Source organism: Mytilus edulis, chromosome 2 (assembly GCF_963676685.1).
Source record: "Mytilus edulis chromosome 2, xbMytEdul2.2, whole genome shotgun sequence".
Lineage (NCBI taxonomy): Eukaryota > Metazoa > Mollusca > Bivalvia > Mytilida > Mytilidae > Mytilus > Mytilus edulis.
In genome coordinates, this window is record NC_092345.1 from 30,985,150 (window position 1) to 31,007,957 (window position 22,808).

The 22,808-nt window shown below is 33.8% G+C and overlaps 3 protein-coding genes across 3 annotated transcripts; 2 read left to right on the top strand and 1 right to left on the bottom strand.

Annotated features, from left to right (window-relative positions):
• Nucleotides 1–1,609: 1,609 nt before the first annotated feature.
• LOC139511952 (von Hippel-Lindau disease tumor suppressor-like) lies at nucleotides 1,610–13,699 on the bottom strand. Its single transcript, XM_071299164.1, has 3 exons — nucleotides 13,571–13,699; nucleotides 3,135–3,517; nucleotides 1,610–2,547 (listed from the first exon to the last, which is right to left on the bottom strand). The coding sequence occupies exons 2-3, from the start codon at nucleotides 3,469–3,471 to the stop codon at nucleotides 2,402–2,404; spliced, it is 483 nt and encodes a 160-aa protein (XP_071155265.1). The 5' UTR covers nucleotides 3,472–3,517; nucleotides 13,571–13,699; the 3' UTR covers nucleotides 1,610–2,401.
• Nucleotides 6,310–7,434, top strand: LOC139510806 (paraneoplastic antigen-like protein 5). The gene has a single exon (XM_071297337.1). The coding sequence runs from the start codon at nucleotides 6,310–6,312 to the stop codon at nucleotides 7,432–7,434; it is 1,125 nt and encodes a 374-aa protein (XP_071153438.1).
• A 3,488-nt stretch (nucleotides 13,700–17,187) lies between the features above and the next one.
• On the top strand, nucleotides 17,188–18,458 carry LOC139511953 (sulfiredoxin-1-like). The gene is made up of 2 exons (XM_071299165.1): nucleotides 17,188–17,576; nucleotides 18,109–18,458. The coding sequence occupies exons 1-2, from the start codon at nucleotides 17,247–17,249 to the stop codon at nucleotides 18,310–18,312; spliced, it is 534 nt and encodes a 177-aa protein (XP_071155266.1). The 5' UTR covers nucleotides 17,188–17,246; the 3' UTR covers nucleotides 18,313–18,458.
• Nucleotides 18,459–22,808: the final 4,350 nt, after the last annotated feature.

Below are 22,808 nucleotides of genomic sequence, written 5' to 3' on the forward strand. Positions count from 1 at the left end.
GATGGGAAAAAATCCTGAAATTAGAGAGTGAGTGTCATTTTTTTTCATAAACAATAAAAAAATCATTTAGGACAAACCATGCTTATTTACTTTTCCCCCTCACTTTTACTGTACATGTAGGTAAGATAGTTTGATAGATTGCCAGATAATATTACAAGTGTGTTTTTGTTTTCTCACTCTTTATTGTTTTTTTAAGGAAGCCTGCAATATTGTTACAATATAGCACCAATTTAAAAGTCCCTGAAAATTTGATGGGTTTGATTTTTTAAGGTGGTACCTAACACTACAGGGAGATAACTCTTTAAAATCAGCTAAACGTTTTAATTACGTTGTGTTGTTAAGGGAATATTAAACTTCTCAATGATCAAAATAAGTGTTTGTCAAACTGCTATATAACCAGTGTAATTTTTCTGATAAAATGGTTGGTTCAAAGTTTTTGAAATTTTTATATTTTTGTCAAAGGGTCAAAGTAAATACATTTTTTGTACTTTGTCCATATTTTATGAAAATTAAACGAGCCAAATTAATTTTAGTGAAAGCTATTAAATTAGGCTGGGTAGAATTCTAACATGAAAATTATTGTTGACAACACAAACTTCATATTGTAGTATATTTTATAACCTATGTGCATACATGTGTCTCATAAAATAGAGACTTTATTCTTTAATTCATATAAAATATAGCTACAGGGATTGTTTTTATTTTTTTATAATCCAATTTTACTTCCCTTTTATTCTTTCATTATTTAAATTAACATATAAACATGATAATGTGATAATTTAAAATTAAACAAATATGGAGAAATAATCCCACAAGACATGTTCAGGGGAGATAACTCTCAAAATAAAATGAATATGAAACTTAAGGATCTATTATTACTCTGAAAACAAAAGTATCTCAAATTTCAGCTTAATACATGTAGATAGAATTAATGCTCGAAATAGGAGAGAAACTTATTTTCAATTTTTAAGTAGAAATAAAACATATTTTAGTTAAAATAGGTCAATTTAAATGACATTCATGAGTATACTCTAAATCATATATTATTATAACAAAATAACAGCTTTATTTGTACAGGGATTGTCATAAAGAAAATGCCATTTTGCCTATAAAATATATTATCTAACTGCTTTTTATGTTTGTTCTGTATAATAAGGGATGACATCAAAAGATCGATGTAGGAAAAAAAACTTAAATCAAATAGTTTGGGGGTGGGTGGGGGTGGGGGGGGGGGGGGAGTCAACATTGCTGCAAGTTTTGTTAATCTAAAATCAAATCGATTGTACATATATCCCTATTGGTCAATCAATTTGTCTCAAATTAAGTTAAGAGGGGGGGGGGGGGGGGGGTCAGTGAAAAAACTATGTGAATTAACTTTTTTATCCTTCCTTGAACTTTTGATGTCGTCCCTAAGTCATCTCAAGTGAGTTTAAAAAAATGATCATTGTCCACATAAACTATATTGACAAGCCTCAATACCCTTACAAATGATGTCTTAAACATCTAAACATGTGTTAAAAACAATAATTATAAAATTTACTTAATAAATCAATATAAATAATAAAAAAAAACAACATTTAATTGGTCCAATGAAAACTTCAAAATTCAATGAATTTTCAGTATTTTATTCATATTCAATTAAAATGTTCACAAAAAAATTATAATTTGTAAGTTGACATACAAAACAAAATAAAACAAAAAAATACTTTTTATGTCAATCAATCAATATAAATATTGCTGTCTTCATGTCTATGTCAATTAGTATAGCTCTGTTCATGCTAAAACATATACATATGAAAAAAAAATCTTTAAAAAAATGTACAATAAAGAAGTGTTTTCTAACATAACCATGATAACAAAATGATTAAATATAACTTACAACTGTTTATTATACTGGTGCCTGGTGGACATAACCAAAGTTCCTCTAACATACAATAGGGGTCATTGTTACTGAAAGGTGTTGATTTGTTTTTATTAATACATGTACATATTGAATTAAGGTTACTATCCTGTTTTTTTCTTTTTCAAAATTGAACAAAGAGAGACAACTGCTGTATAATTTCAATATCAAAATTAAATTGATCATCAAATTTAAAATAGAATAATTCAATTTTTGTAATAAAGGTATGATATTGAAGTCTATTAAAAATTTAATTTCTTTGTTTCTCTATCTACAGCATGGAATTAGTATCACATATATGTATTTGTTAAATGCCAGATAAGAATACACATTACATGTACATGTACAGCAGTTAAAGTATGTTATTTTCCCTTATATCTCCCCAAGTTATAATTCAGAACATTTAAGATCTCTGTTGTTCACACAAAAACATATAGAAATATATTAATCTGTGGCAGTGCTGCTATTGTTTTCATCCAACTATCCCCCTTTTTTGCACCATCAGCTAATTTTTTTCCTCCTGCTAAATGTCTCAAACTTATCTTCTAAGTCTGTTATTATATTTCTTGGTAGGTCTAATTCTTCTATGTTCTCCTGTTTGACTATCTGTGACAAATATTGCAGACATCTTTCCTTTAGAGGATACACTAAAAATAGAAAACAGTTAATATACAAATGTGATAAGACATAAAGAGATGTGGGGGTTAAATGTTCTATGAATCATAACGTCTAAAAGGATATCTGATGGTCTACATGCATTGACATACAGACTTCAATATCAATATAATGTGTCCATACAACATTTTAAGCACTAAACTGTCTGATATACATTTGTACATATAGTTTTAAATGAATGCAACAGATGATGTACTGCTATCAAAACCAAATTCTTAAATAGACATGATAAAAATATTAGACATTACATTTGCAGATGTTTTTGGGTTTTTTTTCTTTCGTTTTTTAAGGTTTTCATATTTTTTCAGGAGTTTTCAATGTAAACATGATATTAATTTAATTATCATAAATTGCTATTGATTTTCTGTGTGTGTTTTCTATTGTATTTATTTTTTATTTTTTTATTACATGTTACATACAAAAATGTACCTACAAAATGTATTGTCTATATACATGTATTGCATATGTTATTGTTTATAATAATATGGTTTGTATGCTATATGCCCTCCTGGGGCCCAAATTTGGTGAATAAAAAAGTTTGATTCTATTCTTTACTTACAAGGGATAGTAATGTTGTAAACTTTTCTTTGAGGTTGAACATTGTCTTCAGGTTTCCAACCTTCAGTTGGTTCAAAAACTTCTTTCATCTGAACGACCATACGATTTCCTGTGTCAGAGTCTATAAATATCCATGGATGTCCAACATAAGTGTTCACATCAACAAATTCATTAGATCTTAATGTTTTGTAACGCGCCCTATGACCTTCATAGTTTATCCAAACAATATCAACATTATACGAAGTTTTGTTTACAAATCGTAAAAATGAGCACACCATTGAAGATTTAGATTTGAGCCGTTTAGGTTGTTGGTCTGGTTCTGTTTCTTCCTCGGTCATATCACATACTCAGAACTAGTAAAAAGTGTTTTGGGTAAAGACACGTCTGAAAAAGAAAAGACAGTTCTTTGTTTAGTTTTTATATGTGACTTTTCTGTAATCTTCTTAATTTTGTAAAATCCTGTACATGTACAAGTATGTCTTTGCTGCCAGAATGAGACACATACTTTTAACTTTTAAGGAAGACTGCATCATGTCTGCAAAATAAGTGCACTGCAAAATGAATCATACTACTAGAATACATATTTGTTTAGGGGTCAGCTGAAGGATGCCTCTGGTTGCGGGAGTTTCTCCCTACATTGAAGACCCATTGGTGGCCTTCAGCTGTTGTCTGCTATATGGTCGGTTTGTTGTCGCTTTGACACATTCACCATTTCCTTTCTCAATTTTATTTACATTGTACATACATGTACATTGTACTTGTACATGTACATAAGCATCAGACTGTTTTCTCATTCAACATGTTCAATTTGTTTCACATTTTGTCAAAACTACATTAAATGTATGTTTCATTATGATACATAATTTAGATTGGCTAACAGCGATCTCACATAATTCTGAAATCAACCTTAACTTCAAATGAAATGTACATGTATGTAACTATCATGATGACACAAGCTTTCACAATAAAGTGCATAGTAGTTATTTTATATGGTTGTAAAAGCATTGACTGTGTGCACATTTTTAGAAAGAAGGGCTTCCACACTTGATACAAAATGTACATCAGTCAACTCTTTTACACCCTAATAAATTTACAAAAAGAAGTATTCAATAATTAATTTATAAATGAATGCCTTGGGAATGAGATACCTGATATGGATTGATCTGTTGGTATGATTTTTTTTTCTAGACAAGTGATCTACAGTTGTTAATATTCTTATATTTTTTTATGCAGGGATATGAATTAAAAAAAGATGTTTAATGAGCTCATTTCTCACACAATATATACCCCATTGATTAAAAGTCCAAAGTAATCAAGTTTTTAAAATCTGACAGTGGCGGATCCAGGTGGGGGTTCGACCCCCCTTTTTTGGACGATAAATGCATTTAATTGGGGACATGTAGTTGGAACCCCACCGCGTTTATAAAATGGCTTGATCCGCCCCTGATCTGACTTCATAATATAATTATAGATTCACTCACTCAGGAATAAATCAGATGTATGGTGAAATCACTGATATAACAGTTTTAAATTCTATTTCTTGTACACTACTCAGAAAAATAGACATGAATATAATTGTCACCGTAACAAATTATCAGCTGAATAAAGAAAGAGAAATACTATACTGATTTCGATTTACTATGATTTACTATCATTTACGCATTCATTCATTCATTCATTCATTCATTCATTGACAGACTATGACAATAGACTTTCACTATACTTTCTGCACGATAATTTAATGCATGTAATCCCGCCACAAATTGTCTGTACTATATATACTGTCTACCCGTAAAAATACGGGTATTCACACTTACTCAGCACATTAGAGCTGCGGGATCTATAACTTTTTCCCTATTTTCAGGTAAGCACATTTTCACTTTTAAAGGCCTTTTATTGCATGTTTTGCCTGTCAAATTCACGGTCCAAATTATAAGGAAACTTTTAATTACATAATTGTAATTCATTTATTAATGTATTTTCAGTGTGAATAAAATATTGGAAAGCTTATACTAGTCACTTATCAGCCCAAATAGAATAAAACCATGTGGCCAAATGACCCTGTGACAAAATGGAGGTTCCACCGAGATTAAAGCAATCCATTTTCACGTTGTACACCAAACCATTACAATAACAGTCCGTTGTCAGAAATTATAGAGAGCCATAAAGAAAACTGGTTATCTGGTTATAGCCTGTCAACGACAAATTTCCTCCAAATTCCTGTTAGCAGTTTTAGGCAGTTTATATACGAAAACTACGAAAACCGTTTGACGGAGAATTATTAATGCCGGCTTGAACATATATTTTATGGAGGGTAATATTTCAAACATGCTTCGTGTGACAAGGTACGCCAACGTCTAATTTCTTAAGTGTTTAGCGCATACCTTTAGAGAAAGATTTTGTGAATCGTTCAATTAGTTTGAAATGAATGTTAGTCTCATGTGAAAATGTTTAAATCTAGCAACACAAGTTTTGTGAATCGTTCAATTAGTTTGAAGTGAATGTTAGTTTCATGTGAAAATGTTTCAATCTAACAAAGCAAGTTTGTGAATACTACATATGATGTGCTTATTAGTATATCCGTTATTATGTATTGATTATGAAGTGAACTTCATTTATTAGTTCGTTTGTACTACGAATCTACTCAACCGTAGGATTGATTTCGACTACTTACTATACACCTTGATGAGGATCAACCCGAAATTGACATAGCACGTGATAAAGTTAAATGTAAACTGAAGTTAGAACTGTGTGTTTTCTTTGATACAGACAATTGAAATATATTTATTTATTTACATGAACAGTAAAGTAAATACATTGATTTGAAAATGAAAATATTTTAATTCATATATATGTGTTGAAATTGAATTGTGAACATGTTTCCTTATTGTTTAATTCCTCAAATATATTTTTTCAGAATATAACTACTATAGCACAGCACTCAGAAAATACCTGCACGATCGTAAAATTCTTTTGCACTTTGACCTTTGACATGTAAAGGGTGAGTAGTCATTTCATTATTCATGCTCATTTCATCATTATCATTATTCGTTGTTTTGTCCTTGTATTTGTGTATATGTTTGTATTGTCCCAGTACCGTTACATTTTTGTGGTATAGAACTGAGAGTTCTATTCAAATACAGCCAGTACAGTTTGAGTATAATATAGTTAACATCATGGCTAGTGAAAAAGACTTAGAAAAAGAGATCGAAGATGATTTATCTGAGAGTATGTCTAAAGCACAAATAGATAAGATGATTAAGTTCTTACATACACACACTGATTATAAAGTTATAAAGGGTCATGAACTTAGACATAGTACCCCTAAGGTTAAAATTGAGAGTGAACCACCCCCAAGGCCCCCTCCCCCTCCACCGATTAGAAAGTCTAGTTTTTTACATACTAGTGGTGTCCGGGGAAAGTCATTTTTTGGCGATGTGTCGACTAGTTATAGTGCTTTTCAGAGGCCCAAGTTTCCTATTTTTTCGGGAGAAGCTAAGAGTGAAGCGACATTTGATGTTTGGATGTTTGAGGTGAAATGCGTTTTACGAGAGGGAAATTTTTCTGACCCGGTCATATTACAGTCTGTTAGGGGTTCATTGAAGGGTAAAGCTCGGAGTTTGTTGTTGTCATTACCTGAGGATGCTTCTCCTCAGCAGATACTTGAAAAGTTAGAGGGTGTGTATGGTAATGTTTATACCAGTGAGGCTTTACTTGAGAAGTTTTATAAGGAGACTCAACAACCTTCTCAATCAGTAGCTGATTTTGGTATGACTTTAGAGTCAATAATTCAGCCTGCTGTTGAGAAAGGTGATATTAGTTTCGATACTAAGAATGAGATGCTCCGATCTAAGTTTTGGTCAGGAATAAGAGACCCACTTCTTAAAAATTCAAGTAGGTATAAATTTGATACAGTTAAGGATTTTGATCAGCTTAGGAAGGAAATCAGAGCTATAGAGCTTGAATTGGCAAATTCTGAAAAAGCTGTTAGCACTGTGCAACATCAGCCTATTTCTACCGACTCGGTCAAGCTTGACGATATATTGAAAAAAATTGACCGTATGGGTAAGAGATTAGAAACTTTAGAAAACAAAACACCAAAAGAGACAAATAAGGTAACAGATAATCATGGTCAGTCTAACCCGGGATATTCCACTGGTTCTGGACGTGGAAATTATTCGCGGAGTTATGGTCGAGGTCGAGGATATCAGAATCAGAGAGGTCGCGGTGGTAATAGGAATACTTACAATAATCAGTCTGGAAATTCACGACAAAATGCTAATGGCGATTTAAACGAATAGGAGTCTCCAATGAAGGACGAATTGGAGATTCTAAACTCGTTGCTGCCAAGCATAGTCCTACGTTAGTTAAATCTACAGATGATATTGTAAGTAAGCCTAAAACTACTTTGTTAGATAGAATGGTCGGTAAGGCAAATGAAACACATGTTTATGTGAACGGAAAAAAATGTAAGTCTTTGATAGATAGTGGATCTATGGTGTCTACTATTAGTGAACCTACATTAAGATCGTTCCACACAGTCCCCACGATAAAGACTTTAGATGAGTTTATTCTCTCAGTACGAGTAGCTGAGGGTTCACAGTTGCCATACCTTGGGTATGTTGAGGTAAATATAAAGGCACCATTTCATACTGAACCTATGATGGTCCCATTATTAGTTGTACCCGAGACAGATTATAATAGATCTGTTCCTATTATAATAGGTACAAACGTATTAAGGCCTATGAAGTCCACTTTAACAAGTGATTCTGAGGTAAATATACCACGTGAATGGGATACAGCATTTTCAGCTATGGACTCTAGTATTGTGAGTCTTGTAAAGTCCACAAATAAACGACCTATTAAGGTAAGCCCCATGTCCAGCATGACTGTTACAGGGTTGTGTAAGGCAAAGTCTAGTATACAGACGGCAGTTACCGAATGTGTTGATGATAATCAGAGTAGTTTAGGGGTATGTCCAAGAGTAGTTAACCTGAAGTCTACTGGTACAAACAGGATACCAGTTAAGATATTTAATATGTCAACCAAGGTAATATATGTGAGGCCTAAAAGTGTTCTTTGTGGATTGAATGAGGTAAAGATTGTACGTCATGCTGCTTTAGATAGTTCAGTTGAAGAAACAGGTGAAAAGGCGAGTGATGAATGTGATAAAGGTAAGATATTAAAGAATATAGGTGTTGAGTTGACAGAGGTGACACCAGAAACAAAAAGTAAGTTGGAAAATCTTATCTGTGATTGGAAGTCCGTATTTTCGACTGGTCCTACTGACTTAGGTTTTACCACCCTAGTTGAGCACGAGATACATCTCACAGATGAGAAGGCATTTAGAGAACCATATAGGAGGATACCACCTTCAATGTTTGAAGAGGTAAGAGAGCACATTAGAGAGATGTTAGAAGCAGGGGCTATACGAGAGTCATGTAGTCCATACTCTAGTAATGTGGTATTAGTACGTAAGCCTGATGGTTCACTTCGTTTTTGCATTGACTTTAGGAGGGTCAATAAAAAGACTATAAAAGACGAAAGAGGTTTGCCAAGGATAGATGACACGTTAGATTGCCTAGCAGGGGCAAGGTATTATTCTAAATTAGACCTTCGTTCAGCCTACTGGCAGTGCGGGGTTAAAGAATCAGACAAACAGAAAACAGCATTCAATTTAGGCCCGTTAGGGTTCTATGAATGCAACAGATTACCATTTGGTCTCACCAATGCATGTTCTACCTTCCAAAGGCTTATGGAACGATGTATGGGTGAGCTACATTTAAGAGAATGTCTGATTTATTTAGATGATATTATCATTTATTCGAAGACAGAAGAAGAGCATTTCAGGAGGTTAGAATCCGTTTTCTCTAAGCTGAAGGAGCACAACCTGAAGTTAAAAGGTAAGAAGTGTGAGTTTTTCAAGAGAGAGATCAAATATCTGGGTTTTATTGTATCCAATGAGGGTATCAAAACAGATCCAGAAAAGACCTCTGTCGTGAAAAACTGGCCCACTATTAGGAATGTGAAGGATCTGAGAAAGTTTCTCGGATTTACTTCATATTATAGACGTTTCATTCAGGATTATGCAAAGATCGTTAAACCTTTAAATGATCTATTGATTGGTCATTCGACACAGAAGAAGAAGGTAAGTACGGTAAGACGGAAAAAGGCACCAACCAGGTGGTTCTGGAACGAGGCTCAACAGGAAGCTATGGATAAGGTAATTGATAAGTTAACCTCACCTCCTATATTAGCTTACGCTGATTATAAACTTCCGTTTACTGTGCATATTGACGCCAGTAACGATGGTTTAGGAGCGGTTCTTTATCAGACACAGGAGGGCATTGACAGAGTAATTGCCTATGCCAGCCGTAGCCTACGTGGAGCAGAGAGACTTTACCCGACCCATAAAAGAGAATTTCTAGCTCTTAAATGGGCGGTGACCGATAAGTTCCACGAGTATCTGTATGGCAGTAAATTTGAAGTCAAAACGGATAATAATCCATTGACATACGTTTTTGATCGAGCTAAGTTAGACGCCGTCGGACATAGATGGGTCGCTTCTCTTTCAAATTACGATTTCAAATTAACATACAGAACGGGTAAGTCTAATGTAGACGCTGACGCCTTGTCTAGAATACAACCAGAGACTAAGCAGATGTTTAGTGATGCGATTAAAGCGGTATGTACTTCTTGTATTGTTTCTCCTGGTCCATTTATTGAGACCGTTTTATTGACTGAGAGTGTTGCCACTGAAGATTTACATGAGGTAAGTATTAGTAAGATTGACTGGCATGAGGAGCAGAACGCAGACCCGTCTATTCGGAGAATTATTGCTTTAGTTCAGGGTAAACATAAACCAACCAAAAGGAAGATATCATTAGAGACAGAGGAAGTTCGTAGGTATTTACGTGATTGGGATAAGTTTACATTAAAGGATGGGATATTGTACAGAAACAGTAGTCTGTATAATGAAAAGGTAACACAGTTAGTTTTGCCATCAGTACTCAGAGATATTGTACTACAGGGTTTACACGATGATGTAGGACATCAGGGTAGAGACCGGACATTATTCCTTGTGAAATCTAGGTTCTTTTGGCCAGGAGTGGACAGGGATGTAGAAACTAAGGTAATGTCTTGTGAGAATTGTATTCTGAGGAAGTCAAAGACGTGTAAAAAGTCGGCCGAAATGGTAAGTATACATACATCGTATCCTCTTGAGCTAGTTTGCATTGACTTTCTCACTTTAGAACAGTCAAAAGGTGGGTATGAGAATATATTGGTCATTACGGACCATTTCACTCGCTACGCTCAAGCAATACCTACACGTAACCAGACGGCTAAGACTACAGCTAAGTGTTTATGGGAGAACTTTATTCAGCATTACTCATTTCCGACTAGATTACACAGTGATCAAGGACGAAATTTTGAGTCGAGGATTATAAGCGAATTATGTAAGTTAGCTGATATTAAGAAGTCGAGGACGACCCCTTACCACCCCCAGGGAAATGGACAGTGTGAGCGGTTTAACCAGACACTGTTAAACATGTTAGGTACGTTAGACGAAGATAAGAAATCAGATTGGAAAACCTATGTAGCGCCTCTTGTCCACTCTTATAATGCTTCGAGACATGAAAGTACAGGATATAGTCCTCACTTTTTGATGTTCGGTTGGCATCCGAGACTGGCTATAGATGCGTTTTTAGGTATTTCATCTGGTTTACCTGCTAAAGATCACAAGACATATGTAAGTAATCTAGAAAAGAGGCTACAGTTCGCATATAAAACAGCAGCCAAGGTAGCGGATAAGGCAGGTAAACGTCATAAGACCAGGTATGATTTGAAAGTAAGACATTCTAATCTACAGAAAGGGGACAGAGTTTTGCTCAAGAAAGTAGGATTTAAAGGTAAGCACAAACTACAGAACAAATGGAATAGAGATCCATATATTGTCGAGTCTCAGCCAGATACTAGTATACCTGTATACGTACTTAAACCTGAACATGGTCGTTCAAGGAAGGTAACTGTACATAGAAATATGCTACTACCCATTTTTTCACTACCTACAGATGAGATAGTACGACAACAAATTCCGTCTAGTTGTAAAAAGGGTAAAACCTTTACTAGACCACAGAATTTGCAAAAAGACGATACTGTTGATAGTGATAAAAATGAGCTAATGCTCACAGAGGTACGTAGTAACTCTAGCGATGAGGATGATGATGATATATGTATAGTTGCTACTCGGTCTCCTAGGGTAATAGATCCTGACCGAAGTTCACAGTTGGTACTTAATCCTCAGGCCCCAGAGTTTTTACCGTCATCGTCTAGTAGTTCTTTACCAGTTTCAGATTTAAGTAGTTCTCGTTCAGATTTTAGTGGAGATTTGCTAAGTGATACGTCAGGTCAGTCTAGTGTACATTCTGGTGTTAATGATAGCTCTACATTAAGTGGTATGTCTGCTAGTGGTCATACGGAAAATAACTCCGTTGTCTTTGAGACTACAGACACACAACCTGTCTTACGTCGGACGACTAGACAGTGTAGAGCCCCACAGCGTTACCAGGATTTTATTTTGTATCGTTGATTATTTTATAAAATTTACAGTTAGTTTTCAGTAGGATTTTTTGTCATATCTTTGATTAAGTGTTATTTTAGATATGTTTATTTGGTGTAAATATGGTTTTAGTATATATTTTTGTTGTTTATAGATGGCATTATATCCTCATTCGTATCTGTTTGCATCCAGTAGAGGGAAGTGTTTCTCTGGTATGGCTTGCAAAGATATTATTATCAAATCCGGTGGTAAATTGCAAGATTTGTGCCGAATAGCTATTTCTAGACTTAAGGGTGATACGTGTGTTCATAGTATTGTATACTTTGTTATCGGAATTCCCGATATTTGTACTTTGACAAGGAAAAAAGATGGAGTTTCTTATTATGAAGAGTCATGGTTAAATCTCGACGTAGATCATGTGTCTAATATGAAAAATTTGATTTTGGATACTGAGAGTAAAATCAAGAAGCATGGAGGAAAAGTTGTGTTTTCAACTATTGCTGCATCTAGTTTCCGGGATTGGAATAATCATAGGCTTATGATTCATAAAACCAAATATTTGGTATATGAGGAAAATTATCCGGAAATGCAAGAAAAATTACATGAGATTTTACGGGAGACAAATAAGTTCATAACTGAGCTTAATTGTAGAAACCATATGATCACTCCGTTTTTACACACATATGTTCAGAAGAAGAAGGGTGATAAGATTAAGTATATGTTTTCTAAGTTAGTGGATGGTGTACACCCATCGAAGAATTTAAGTCGTACATGGTTTTTGTATATGGAAAGGATTATTTCGGAGAATGAGAAAAATTTGTCTAGTGTCACTTAGAAATGAGACTTGTTAGGTTGCTGTCATATATGTTTGTGTCATTCATGAATAAATTTTGTTTTGTTGTATAATTGTGTTTTATTTTTTGTATTAGGATTTGATATAATGATTAGGATTATGGTTCATTAGTTCATGTCATTTCCACTCTGCATTCTGGGTAGAGTGGCACTTGCTGCCTATTTAACTTTGTATGATGGATTTTTTACATGATTTTGTTGTTGTTGTCCTTTATCCTAGATTTTGAACTTGTATTTCACTTTTGTATATAACGTGTGTGTGTGTATAGAATTTGTCATTTCTATGTTATATTGCAAAAGACTATAATCTCGTTAAGTTTTTCTTGATGGACTTATTGTGATTTGGAGATAAAATTTCAGGGACGAAATTTTCTCCTTGGGCCGAGAATGTGTCACCGTAACAAATTATCAGCTGAATAAAGAAAGAGAAATACTATACTGATTTCGATTTACTATGATTTACTATCATTTACGCATTCATTCATTCATTCATTCATTCATTCATTGACAGACTATGACAATAGACTTTCACTATACTTTCTGCACGATAATTTAATGCATGTAATCCCGCCACAAATTGTCTGTACTATATATACTGTCTACCCGTAAAAATACGGGTATTCACACTTACTCAGCACATTAGAGCTGCGGGATCTATAACTTTTTCCCTATTTTCAGGTAAGCACATTTTCACTTTTAAAGGCCTTTTATTGCATGTTTTGCCTGTCAAATTCACGGTCCAAATTATAAGGAAACTTTTAATTACATAATTGTAATTCATTTATTAATGTATTTTCAGTGTGAATAAAATATTGGAAAGCTTATACTAGTCACTTATCAGCCCAAATAGAATAAAACCATGTGGCCAAATGACCCTGTGACATAATATTTGGTATGGACCAAATATTCTCTCAGCGACCCCCCTTTTTGTCGTGAAATTTGTAGCAAAACACTGTTAATTAACTGATTGAGGGAAATGGTTCTTATAATCTATCAATTGTATCATATGAATCAAATGTGCATACTGATTAGCTGGTTGTTCCGTTACATAGATGTCATGAGCTAGAAAGTATATATTTAAACAAAACATAAAACAATCGATCGCTTTCATTTCTGTTTACCAAATTCGCACGTAAACCAATCAAAATCAATGTAACAAATTTCACAACAAATTTACTTGTTTGACAAAAAACGGCGTACTTTGTATAATTACAGACCAGTTATATTCCTCCTATTTTCGGAGAAACACTAATTCATTATCATTCGATAAGAAACTGTCAATATGAAATGTTATTATAACGATTTAACCTTGTGCTTTTATTTTCAAAATTGAGAGAAAAAATACTCACACAAACAGGCGATAAAAGATGCATATACTGTATAACGTCACAGTAACCGTTGTAACATCAAGTTACATTTTGACAGTTGCTATTTTCCCAGCCCCCATTAAATATCTTAATTCAAGCCGGCGAAGTAGCAACTTTCTATAGAAATTGCTATTTTACCAGCACTGGCTAAATAGCCACTGTATGTTGACACTCTGACTGTTATGTATATATGTGGCTTACATTTGAATGATCTAATCCTGTAACTTCTAAATTGCATTTACTTTATCAGTATCCCGTTTGCAAGTTATTATGTCTTTCGAAACCAAAGAACTTTATGTTCTGGGAACAGTATATGTTCCTGTTATGATCATGGAAACGTTAATTAAGACCCCAGACATTGAATATAATAATTGTGCAACGGAACTGCTATCACATTGTGGGTAATAGTTGTTTCAAATACGTAATATAAACCCAAATTAAGATACAATGCTAATTTACACTTACTTGTACAACCTGAGTTTACTACTTCTAATAAAATGTTTTAAATCACTGTCAGAAATCCGTTACTATGAAAAGGGTTAGCTGTATACTAATATATCTGGGCGATCACAATTGTCCCTGCTATCCCCAAATTTCGTTTTCAATTATGGAATCATGGATAGAAATATTATAGTCAAACACTTAGCTGTTAATCAGTCAATGGAGATTTCAGTAAGTCTCCATGAGCTACTAATTAGTTTCCATGAGCTATTAATTAGTCTCATTGAGCTTTTTTAATTATAATCGTTAAAAATGAAGTGAGTCAACTTATATATATACATGTATGTTCCCGTTTGAATGGTTTTACACTAGTAATTTTGGGGCCCTTTATAGCTTGTTGTTCGGTGTGAGCTAAGGCTCCGTGTTGAAGGCCGTACTTTAACCTATAATGGTTTACTTTTTAAATTGTTATTTGTATGGAGAGTTGTCTCATTGGCACTCACACCACATCTTCCTATATCTATATGACAGTATCAGAATTCTTTATTGCCAATTATTACAATCTTCATTATCAACATTTTAAAATGACACCAAATTTTACGAAAGTATTATACATTAGAAGACTCGGCCAAAGCCACCAGATACAATGTAACTATTAAATTGTATCAAATATGTAGTTACTAAAAATGTGCTATCTTTTTTATTGATGACATATATATACTCCATTATTTAAATGCAGGTTGGAAAATAAGTATTGTCTGCTGTCTTTTTTCCCCATAAATTTTCGTTTACAATAGCATGTTTATGCTTCTTGCAAAATTATTCATTCATTCATTAATGTTTATCAAATAAAGTCATAATTGCTCCTCTTTTTAAATACAGCCAATGTTGTGTTGTTGACGAATTTTTCCTCGGATATTTACGGCCTCGACATGATAAATGGAGCTACGTTTTCCTGCATCTACAGAAACACATCTTTAAAAAAATACCCTTTTTGTTGGTACAAATGTCATCATAACAATTTCGGATTTCTTTAGTCTTCTCATTTGATTTATTTTAAAGTCAGGGAACTCTGCGTACTTTACTCTTGTCTATCTGTCATTGATTTCTCAAAAAGTTGTCACAACGGTTATTTAACAAACAGTGAGCAAGTCATTTACACTGTATACCAGAATTTTCAACCCGCGACAGATGTGAATATAAGAAGATTTGGTATGAGTGACAATGAGACAACTCTCCATCCAAGTCACAATTTGTAAAAGAAAAACTATTATAGGCCAAAGTACGGTCTTTTACATGAAGTCTTTGCTCACATCGAAGGTAAGCCATAAAGGGCCCCACAAATGACTATAGTGTAAAATCATTGTGCTAATTTATCGTGATACCCACGCTTTAACAAGGGTTTTATTGTCAGAGAACCGGAGATATCATAGCCAGGATGACCATGATTCTTTACCCAACTTAACTCTACAGGTATAAGTTGTTTAACTATAAGACTGTTTTTCACATTTCAATACTTACTGAAAATATTATATAGACATAAGAAGGTGTGGAATGAGTGCCAATAAGACAACTCTACCTCCAAGACACAATTTGTAAAAGTAAACCATTATAGGTCAAAGTACGGCCACCGACACGTTAACAAAGATATATATAGACACGCAGCATTGGCTCACACCGAACGCCAAGCTATAAAGGGCCCAGCCCCAAAATGATTAGTGTAAAACAATTCAAACAAGAAAACCAACGATATGATCAAGTGCTATTACTATTACCAGTTAAAAATATTGGCTTGATGACATTGCATGAAGGTTTTTAAATTAGGTTATCTCCGAAACATTTTCTAAAACGGGTTAACATTAGTTTTTACCAATTAAACTAGTTTACAAACCTGAGAGACGGATACATTTGTCTCAAATCTTATCTATTATAGGTATCGGACCAGTCAGTCTAACCCTAATGGTAGTATTCAAAGGCCAGGGAGCACTATCTGCATCATCTTCGCTAACCAAGGGTTACAATCCACTCCCATTCTCTCCATGGGAGCCGATCGTAACCCTTGGCTAGCGAAGATGTATCTGCTTTAACACAAGACGTGTGACGGCCACGAAGTAAATAAACGGCTTTATACGATACGACAAGGGACAAAAGAGATGAAAGACTTGCATGCACTCATTTTCCCATTAAGTCACAAAATTATCACAGTTTCGGATAATGACAAAAAGTGTTATAAACGTGACATGACAAAATGGACATGTTTTAAGCACGAAATGACACGGAGTTGCAAAATGAAATATTATACAGAGGTTTTCAATTTACCGACTTTATTCTCAAACTAATCAAATGTTAATTTAATCGCGCACTGAGCTAAATCGTCTGCTTCTGTTGATGGGTGTATGCAAGGGTTTAGTCATATGTGGGCGACGACTAGGGTTGTTTTTAACGACGTTGACTACCCATGAGGGTCTTGCACGATTGGAATTTATGTGGGTGGTAGCATATGTATACCGTTTAATTTATAGAATATAAATCAATGTATAATTGCAATCACCGAAAAACAACAGGGACAAATTTTCTACGTGTAGACAACAAAACTAACATTTTCGAGACTTCTCAATTCAAATTATGTAAACACTTAAATGCGAAGGTGACAAGAGAATGTCAAGATAAATCAGAAAAATGAAGAATACTACCGTAAAAGTTAGATCTTACCATAACTGACTATCTATGAAATTAACACATATACCACTCTTGAAGGGTGAAGAATAGGTAAATATTTTACTGTACGCATGGTTATACCATTGTCCGGAATATTTATTTACAGCCAATCAAGTAGCCCATTTATAATGTTTACATCAGCCGTACACGTGTTGAAATGTCAAAATACATTTAAATGATTACCTATTTGTCACTAACAGTGAATAATCTTATCATTTTTTCTTTTCTGACATTTTCATTCTGGTTGAATTATTTTCCGACCAAAACAGCTGAAGTATTGTATACACCTTATAATTTAGCTACTTCAGGATTTCCGGTCTCGCTGAAACTCTCAGATACTTGTTCTGTAAATACTGGCATGTCAACACCAAACACATACAATGACAAAACAGTGCATGCAGCTCATATTGAGGAAGTTCACAATGTACCATTAAATGTTATCATCCGGCCAATACCGTCCATCTTAGAAGAGGAGAAGGTTGACTCTCTTATGCATACGATACAGGTATATCAAAATGGGTGGTGGCTCACATGCAGGCACTTGTCTAAGAAAAAAATTCATGTATAATACCATTAAAATAATATAACACTTTAAAAGTTAAATAGGAAAAACAAATATGATTTAGACAAGTGCCTGTGTGTCACGTGGCACGAGTGTGGGAAAGAAATTTGAAGACCTATTTCAGTTTGTAATTTTCGGCTTTTTTCTTGTTTATAACTTGACTTTCGAATGGTATCTTTTGAATAATTACAAGAATGAGCACCATATAAAATTTTCTACTAAATCTCAACGAACAACATATCTGAGTACTACTACACTTTGATAAGAAAACGAAGAGGATAACGCCTTATCGCTATTTGGTCTTTTCCGGGAAAAAAATTATTCACAATTAGAAATTTCCTGTTTGGGTCAAGTGTCGCAAAAACAAAGGTCACGAGTGAGGAACTGAGGGTGGGAAAAGTTTAGTAAGTAAACAATTTGAAAGTTGTTTTATACATTTTAATAGCATTTCAAACATTTTCAAAATATATTTTAGGAGAATGAAGAGAAAGTTCCACCAATCGACGTTCTGTGGATAGAGGGAAGAAACGGAGGCAATTATTTTTATTCTTTTGGAGGGTGTCATAGATTTGAGGCATATAAGAGGCTTCAGAGAGAAACAGTTCCTTGTAAATTGTTCAGGTCAACTATAAATGACCTTCGGACGTATCTCGGAGGATCTACTCCTGATCTGTTATAGAGTAATTGGGACGTGTTTTGGATGACCCCTCCAAATCTCTTATCATGAGTATGAGTAACTTAATTAAATTACTATCTATTTGAGTTGGATGCATTTTTATCTGTGATATTCAATGTATTAAATAATATTTATGTATGCTTTTATAACATTTGTTTGTTATCTATGTTTGTCAGGGGCCCATACGTTCAAGGGGTCATCATTGTTATAGTAACAATTTATATTCACGAACATTTGAATGATTTGTAAATGCTACAATTTACAAAGACCGGCTCGAGTTAAGACAAGTCATGAATGAATTAATTTAACGGACAATATAGTGACAAGCCACCGATATCATTTACATAATAAACATAAGGATATAAACGCCACAATAATAGGCAGATTGTTTATTTACGTGGAGCAATCAATTTAAACATGTGACGATCATGTTGGCGCGTTTTCTTAATGTTCGCTAGCTTGATGCATCTTATTGCTCACTGGCTTATTGTTCGGTAGCTTTAGTCTGGTGATAGGGATTATGAATTTTAATACAGCACAGAATTTTAGCCTTTTATTTTCGAGATCACTTAACACTGGTGGTAAGCGGATGTCGTAACTTAAAGTCCGAAAATGGGAGACAACTCTAGGGATAAATTTGTCTTTTCCGATTTTCGTGCAGTCAAAGATTTATTTGAGCCAAACTGAGGAGCCAAACCGCTTGTCTCATACATACTAATCGTTAGTGCGTTGATATTGAAACAAAATTTGATACATAAAAACATTCTAATTTTCATAAAATAGTCATTTAATATTTCGAGCATGATGGTCGTAACTAAAACAACAAAAATGTTCAGGATGGTCGTAACTTAAAATTGTGATGGTCGTAAAATTGAAACGAATCGAGAAAAAAACCCAATACAAAATTAAATTACTAGTCACTGTTACTTAAATATAATGTATAAAATTAACCAAGAGGCAAATAGTTATAAGCGGTTAAATCCAATAACAATATAAATTTCTCAAAAGCGGAGACTTCATTTTAAAACAAGAAACACAGCTCTGGTTATGATCATTCTTAGTTACGAATTAAGAAAAGGCGTTTTTAACAAATTTGACATCACTTGAAATAACAGCATCCTGATTTATTTTCTTTATATATTTTGCATCTATTGAAAAGAAAAACTTTTTAAAAACTATTAGAATGAAATTCAAAACAGTGTGGCTGTGGCCATTGATTGACACATTAAATTCATCCATTGACTGGGACAATTTAGGTGAACGTTTGTATGTAACGACCAATGCTCACTATGTACTTTTTAAAGACACTTAAACTATGGGGTCACCAAAGGTTCTCAACACCTTAATAAAGTAATTCGAAAAATTAATCAGAAATAACACGATGTTTGATTCATACCAATTATATAAATCAAAACATAAAGGTTATTCCTGATTAATTTTTCGAATTATTTTATAATTAAAGGCGTTAAGAAACCTTTGGTGACCCCACAGTTTAAATGTCTATCGTAGGTACGTCGTTAACAGTGGTCGTTACAGACAAACGTTCACGTAAATTGTCCCAGTCAATGGATGAATTTAATGTGTAAATCAATGGCCACAGCCACACTGTTTTGAATTTGATTCTATGTACCTATTCGGTTGAATTTAAAAGAAAAATCTACAATTTAAATTTGATACTTTAAGTCGAAAGAGCATAAGTAAGGAATGAAAATAATGTTATTGGGGTCGTTATCAAGACTTGACCATACCCGCGAATTCGCAGGTCCGTACTAGAATTAAAGAACATACGCCTTATTCTTAGCCTGGATTTTGAGAAGTCGTATTGTCATTTTGTAGTCAAGCTGATTATAAAGTGCAATGTCGAAGTTCAGGTATAATTATTACCCGTGGATTTAGAATATTCTGAATACGCCTATTGGTATCATGCTATCCGCTATACATCTTTGTCTTTCTTATGGAAAATACCAGAAACCCTGCACCACAGGTTTTTATTCCCAATTCATAAAGGGAAAGAAGATTTATCCGATCTTAATAACTTTCGAGGAATTACAATAACTGATTCATTGGGGAAGCTTTTTAATAAGATACTTGATACACGTCTTTGTAAATTCTAAGATAAATACCATATCATTGATGATAGCGAAATTGGGTTTACAAAAAAACCCAAAAAAACACGATCATCTGACCATATGTTCATTCTGAAAACTATTATTATTCTAAGTTTTGTAATACAAAAGTAGGTAGAGTGTTTGCCTGCTTTGTTGATTTCCAGAAGGCTTTTGATACTGTCCTTCTCCCAGGAATAAAACTTAAGCTATTGGATATAGTTAAAAATTATGATAACAGATCTCTTTAGAACTAAAGTTGGAGTAACAGGGTTATAGTTAAAGAATACGGTAACAGATCTATTTGGAACTAAAGTTGGAGTAAAACAGGGAGACCATTTGTGTCCAAATTTGTTTAAAATTTTCATAAATGAACTTCCAGATTGTTTTAAAAGTTCCCCTGATCCAGCTGTTGTTAATTCACGACCAGTCCATTCTTTACTATATATGCTGATGATATTGTCATTTTTTAAACTTCAGCAAAAGGACTTCAGAGTAAATTTGATGGATGAAGTACTTATTGTAAAGTTTGGTGTTTGAAAATTAATCCCATTAAAACCAAGGTGCTTATATTTAACAAGACAGGAAAACATGTCAAACATGATTTTTATTTTAATAACAGACTTATTGATTGAGCTCAACATTGTAAATATTTAGCAATTTTTTTTAGTGAATCTGGAACTTTTTCCTTGGCTCAGAGAGAATTGTATAATAAGGCGTTAAAAGCCTACAATAAGCTACGCAAGGACTTTCTGATTGGCTAACTGCACATCATTGTTATTCCGTAAGCAATTGCATTGCTCAATAAAACTTTTCATTCATGATAACACGTGGTCCCACAATAAAGTGCACAGGTGAATTAACTAAAACAATAATAAAATTAGTGTTTTCATAATCTACATTGCTAAAAAATTATAAGTATTGAATGGTTCTTTTTGTAACTTCATAGAGTTGTAAATGCGTTGACCGTGCGCACATTTTTAGTATGAAGCAATGTACTTCGGTCAACGCTTTTACAACCCCGAATGAAGTTACAAAAAGAAGCATTCAATTCTTAAATAACATAAACATTATTTTCAACCTGCATATAAATGTGATAGTTGCCGCAGTACATTTGGTTCTACCTTGTAATATATCCTGGGTACACGCCTGCCGGCTACAAATTACTAATATTTGATCTTACTCTTAAATTCAACGCGTGTAGCATTGTAAAATATATATCAACAATATTCATACTTTCTAGGTTCATTGCGACAACATGGATTAAGTTTTTATTCCGTACATAGAACAAATATCAATGATGTACCGCAAGATCGTCATGCAATCTAAAAAAAAAAGACAACACGTTAAAAACTACGGAAGCGTATTAGCGCCACACATTTTTTTTAAATTTTTCTTCCTGGCCAAGTTCGGATGGATATCTGGAGTAGATGGAATTGACATGGTCATATATAACACCTGTTATGATTGGATATAGCTTTCCCGCCATTAACACTCGAGGAACCCTGGGTTGTGGCAGGGTTTTTAGAGATCGACTCGATATCCCGGATGTTATGAAGTGACATGTTCAAAATTGTACGTTCAATAATGTCATCTGCCGACGTGATTGCAGGTTATAAAGTCGTAAATAAAAAAAAATCTAAAAGATAATATGAGGGAATACACGTGTATTCAACAATTTGATGCCTTAACGTACAGTAAAACATATATATTAATACTCAACCCTAGCATACAATTTGGCTTAATGCGAGTTGATTGGTTTTCAATGTTACTCCTAAATGATGGTCGTTTGGAATATATCAAAATTGTATGTTTGATAATTCTTTAACTTAATTTCTGCATACCATTATCAGAGTAACAAATAAAATAATATTGTTTATAGTAAACTTTATATATCAATTGAGTTTATTAACACGGTCATCTTTCAAAGTTACGACCATCTTTTGTAAAGTATTATAAGTATTGAATGGTTCTTTTTGTAACTTCATAGAGTTGTAAATGCGTTGACCGTGCGCACATTTTTAGTATGAAGCAATGTACTTCGGTCAACGCTTTTACAACCCCGAATAAAGTTACAAAAAGAAGCATTCAATTCTTAAATAACATAAACATTATTTTCAACCTGCATATAAATGTGATAGTTGCCGCAGTACATTTGGTTCTACCTTGTAATATATCCTGGGTACACGCCTGCCGGCTACAAATTACTAATATTTTTGTCGGTTACGACCATCATCCAAACTACTATAGTTGACATTACGACCATCACAATTTAAAGTTACGACCATCATGCTCGAATTTTTGAATGGCTATTTTACGCGAAATTGAAATTATTTTATGTGTCAAATTTGATTTCAATAACCACACTCATGATAAGTATGTATGAGACAAGCG

What these genes read in the sequence shown, in the direction of transcription:
- LOC139511952 (XM_071299164.1), bottom strand. Translation starts at nt 3,471, where the DNA reads ATGACCGAGGAAGAAACAGAACCAGACCAACAACCTAAACGGCTCAAA. An exon ending in TTACAACATTACTATCCCTT is followed by an intron (nt 2,548 to 3,134) that starts GTAAGTAAAGAA and finishes TTCTATTTTTAG; the next exon opens with TGTATCCTCTAAAGGAAAGA.
- LOC139510806 (XM_071297337.1), top strand. Translation starts at nt 6,310, where the DNA reads ATGGCTAGTGAAAAAGACTTAGAAAAAGAGATCGAAGATGATTTATCT.
- LOC139511953 (XM_071299165.1), top strand. Translation starts at nt 17,247, where the DNA reads ATGATTACCTATTTGTCACTAACAGTGAATAATCTTATCATTTTTTCT. An exon ending in CTCTTATGCATACGATACAG is followed by an intron (nt 17,577 to 18,108) that starts GTATATCAAAAT and finishes AATATATTTTAG; the next exon opens with GAGAATGAAGAGAAAGTTCC.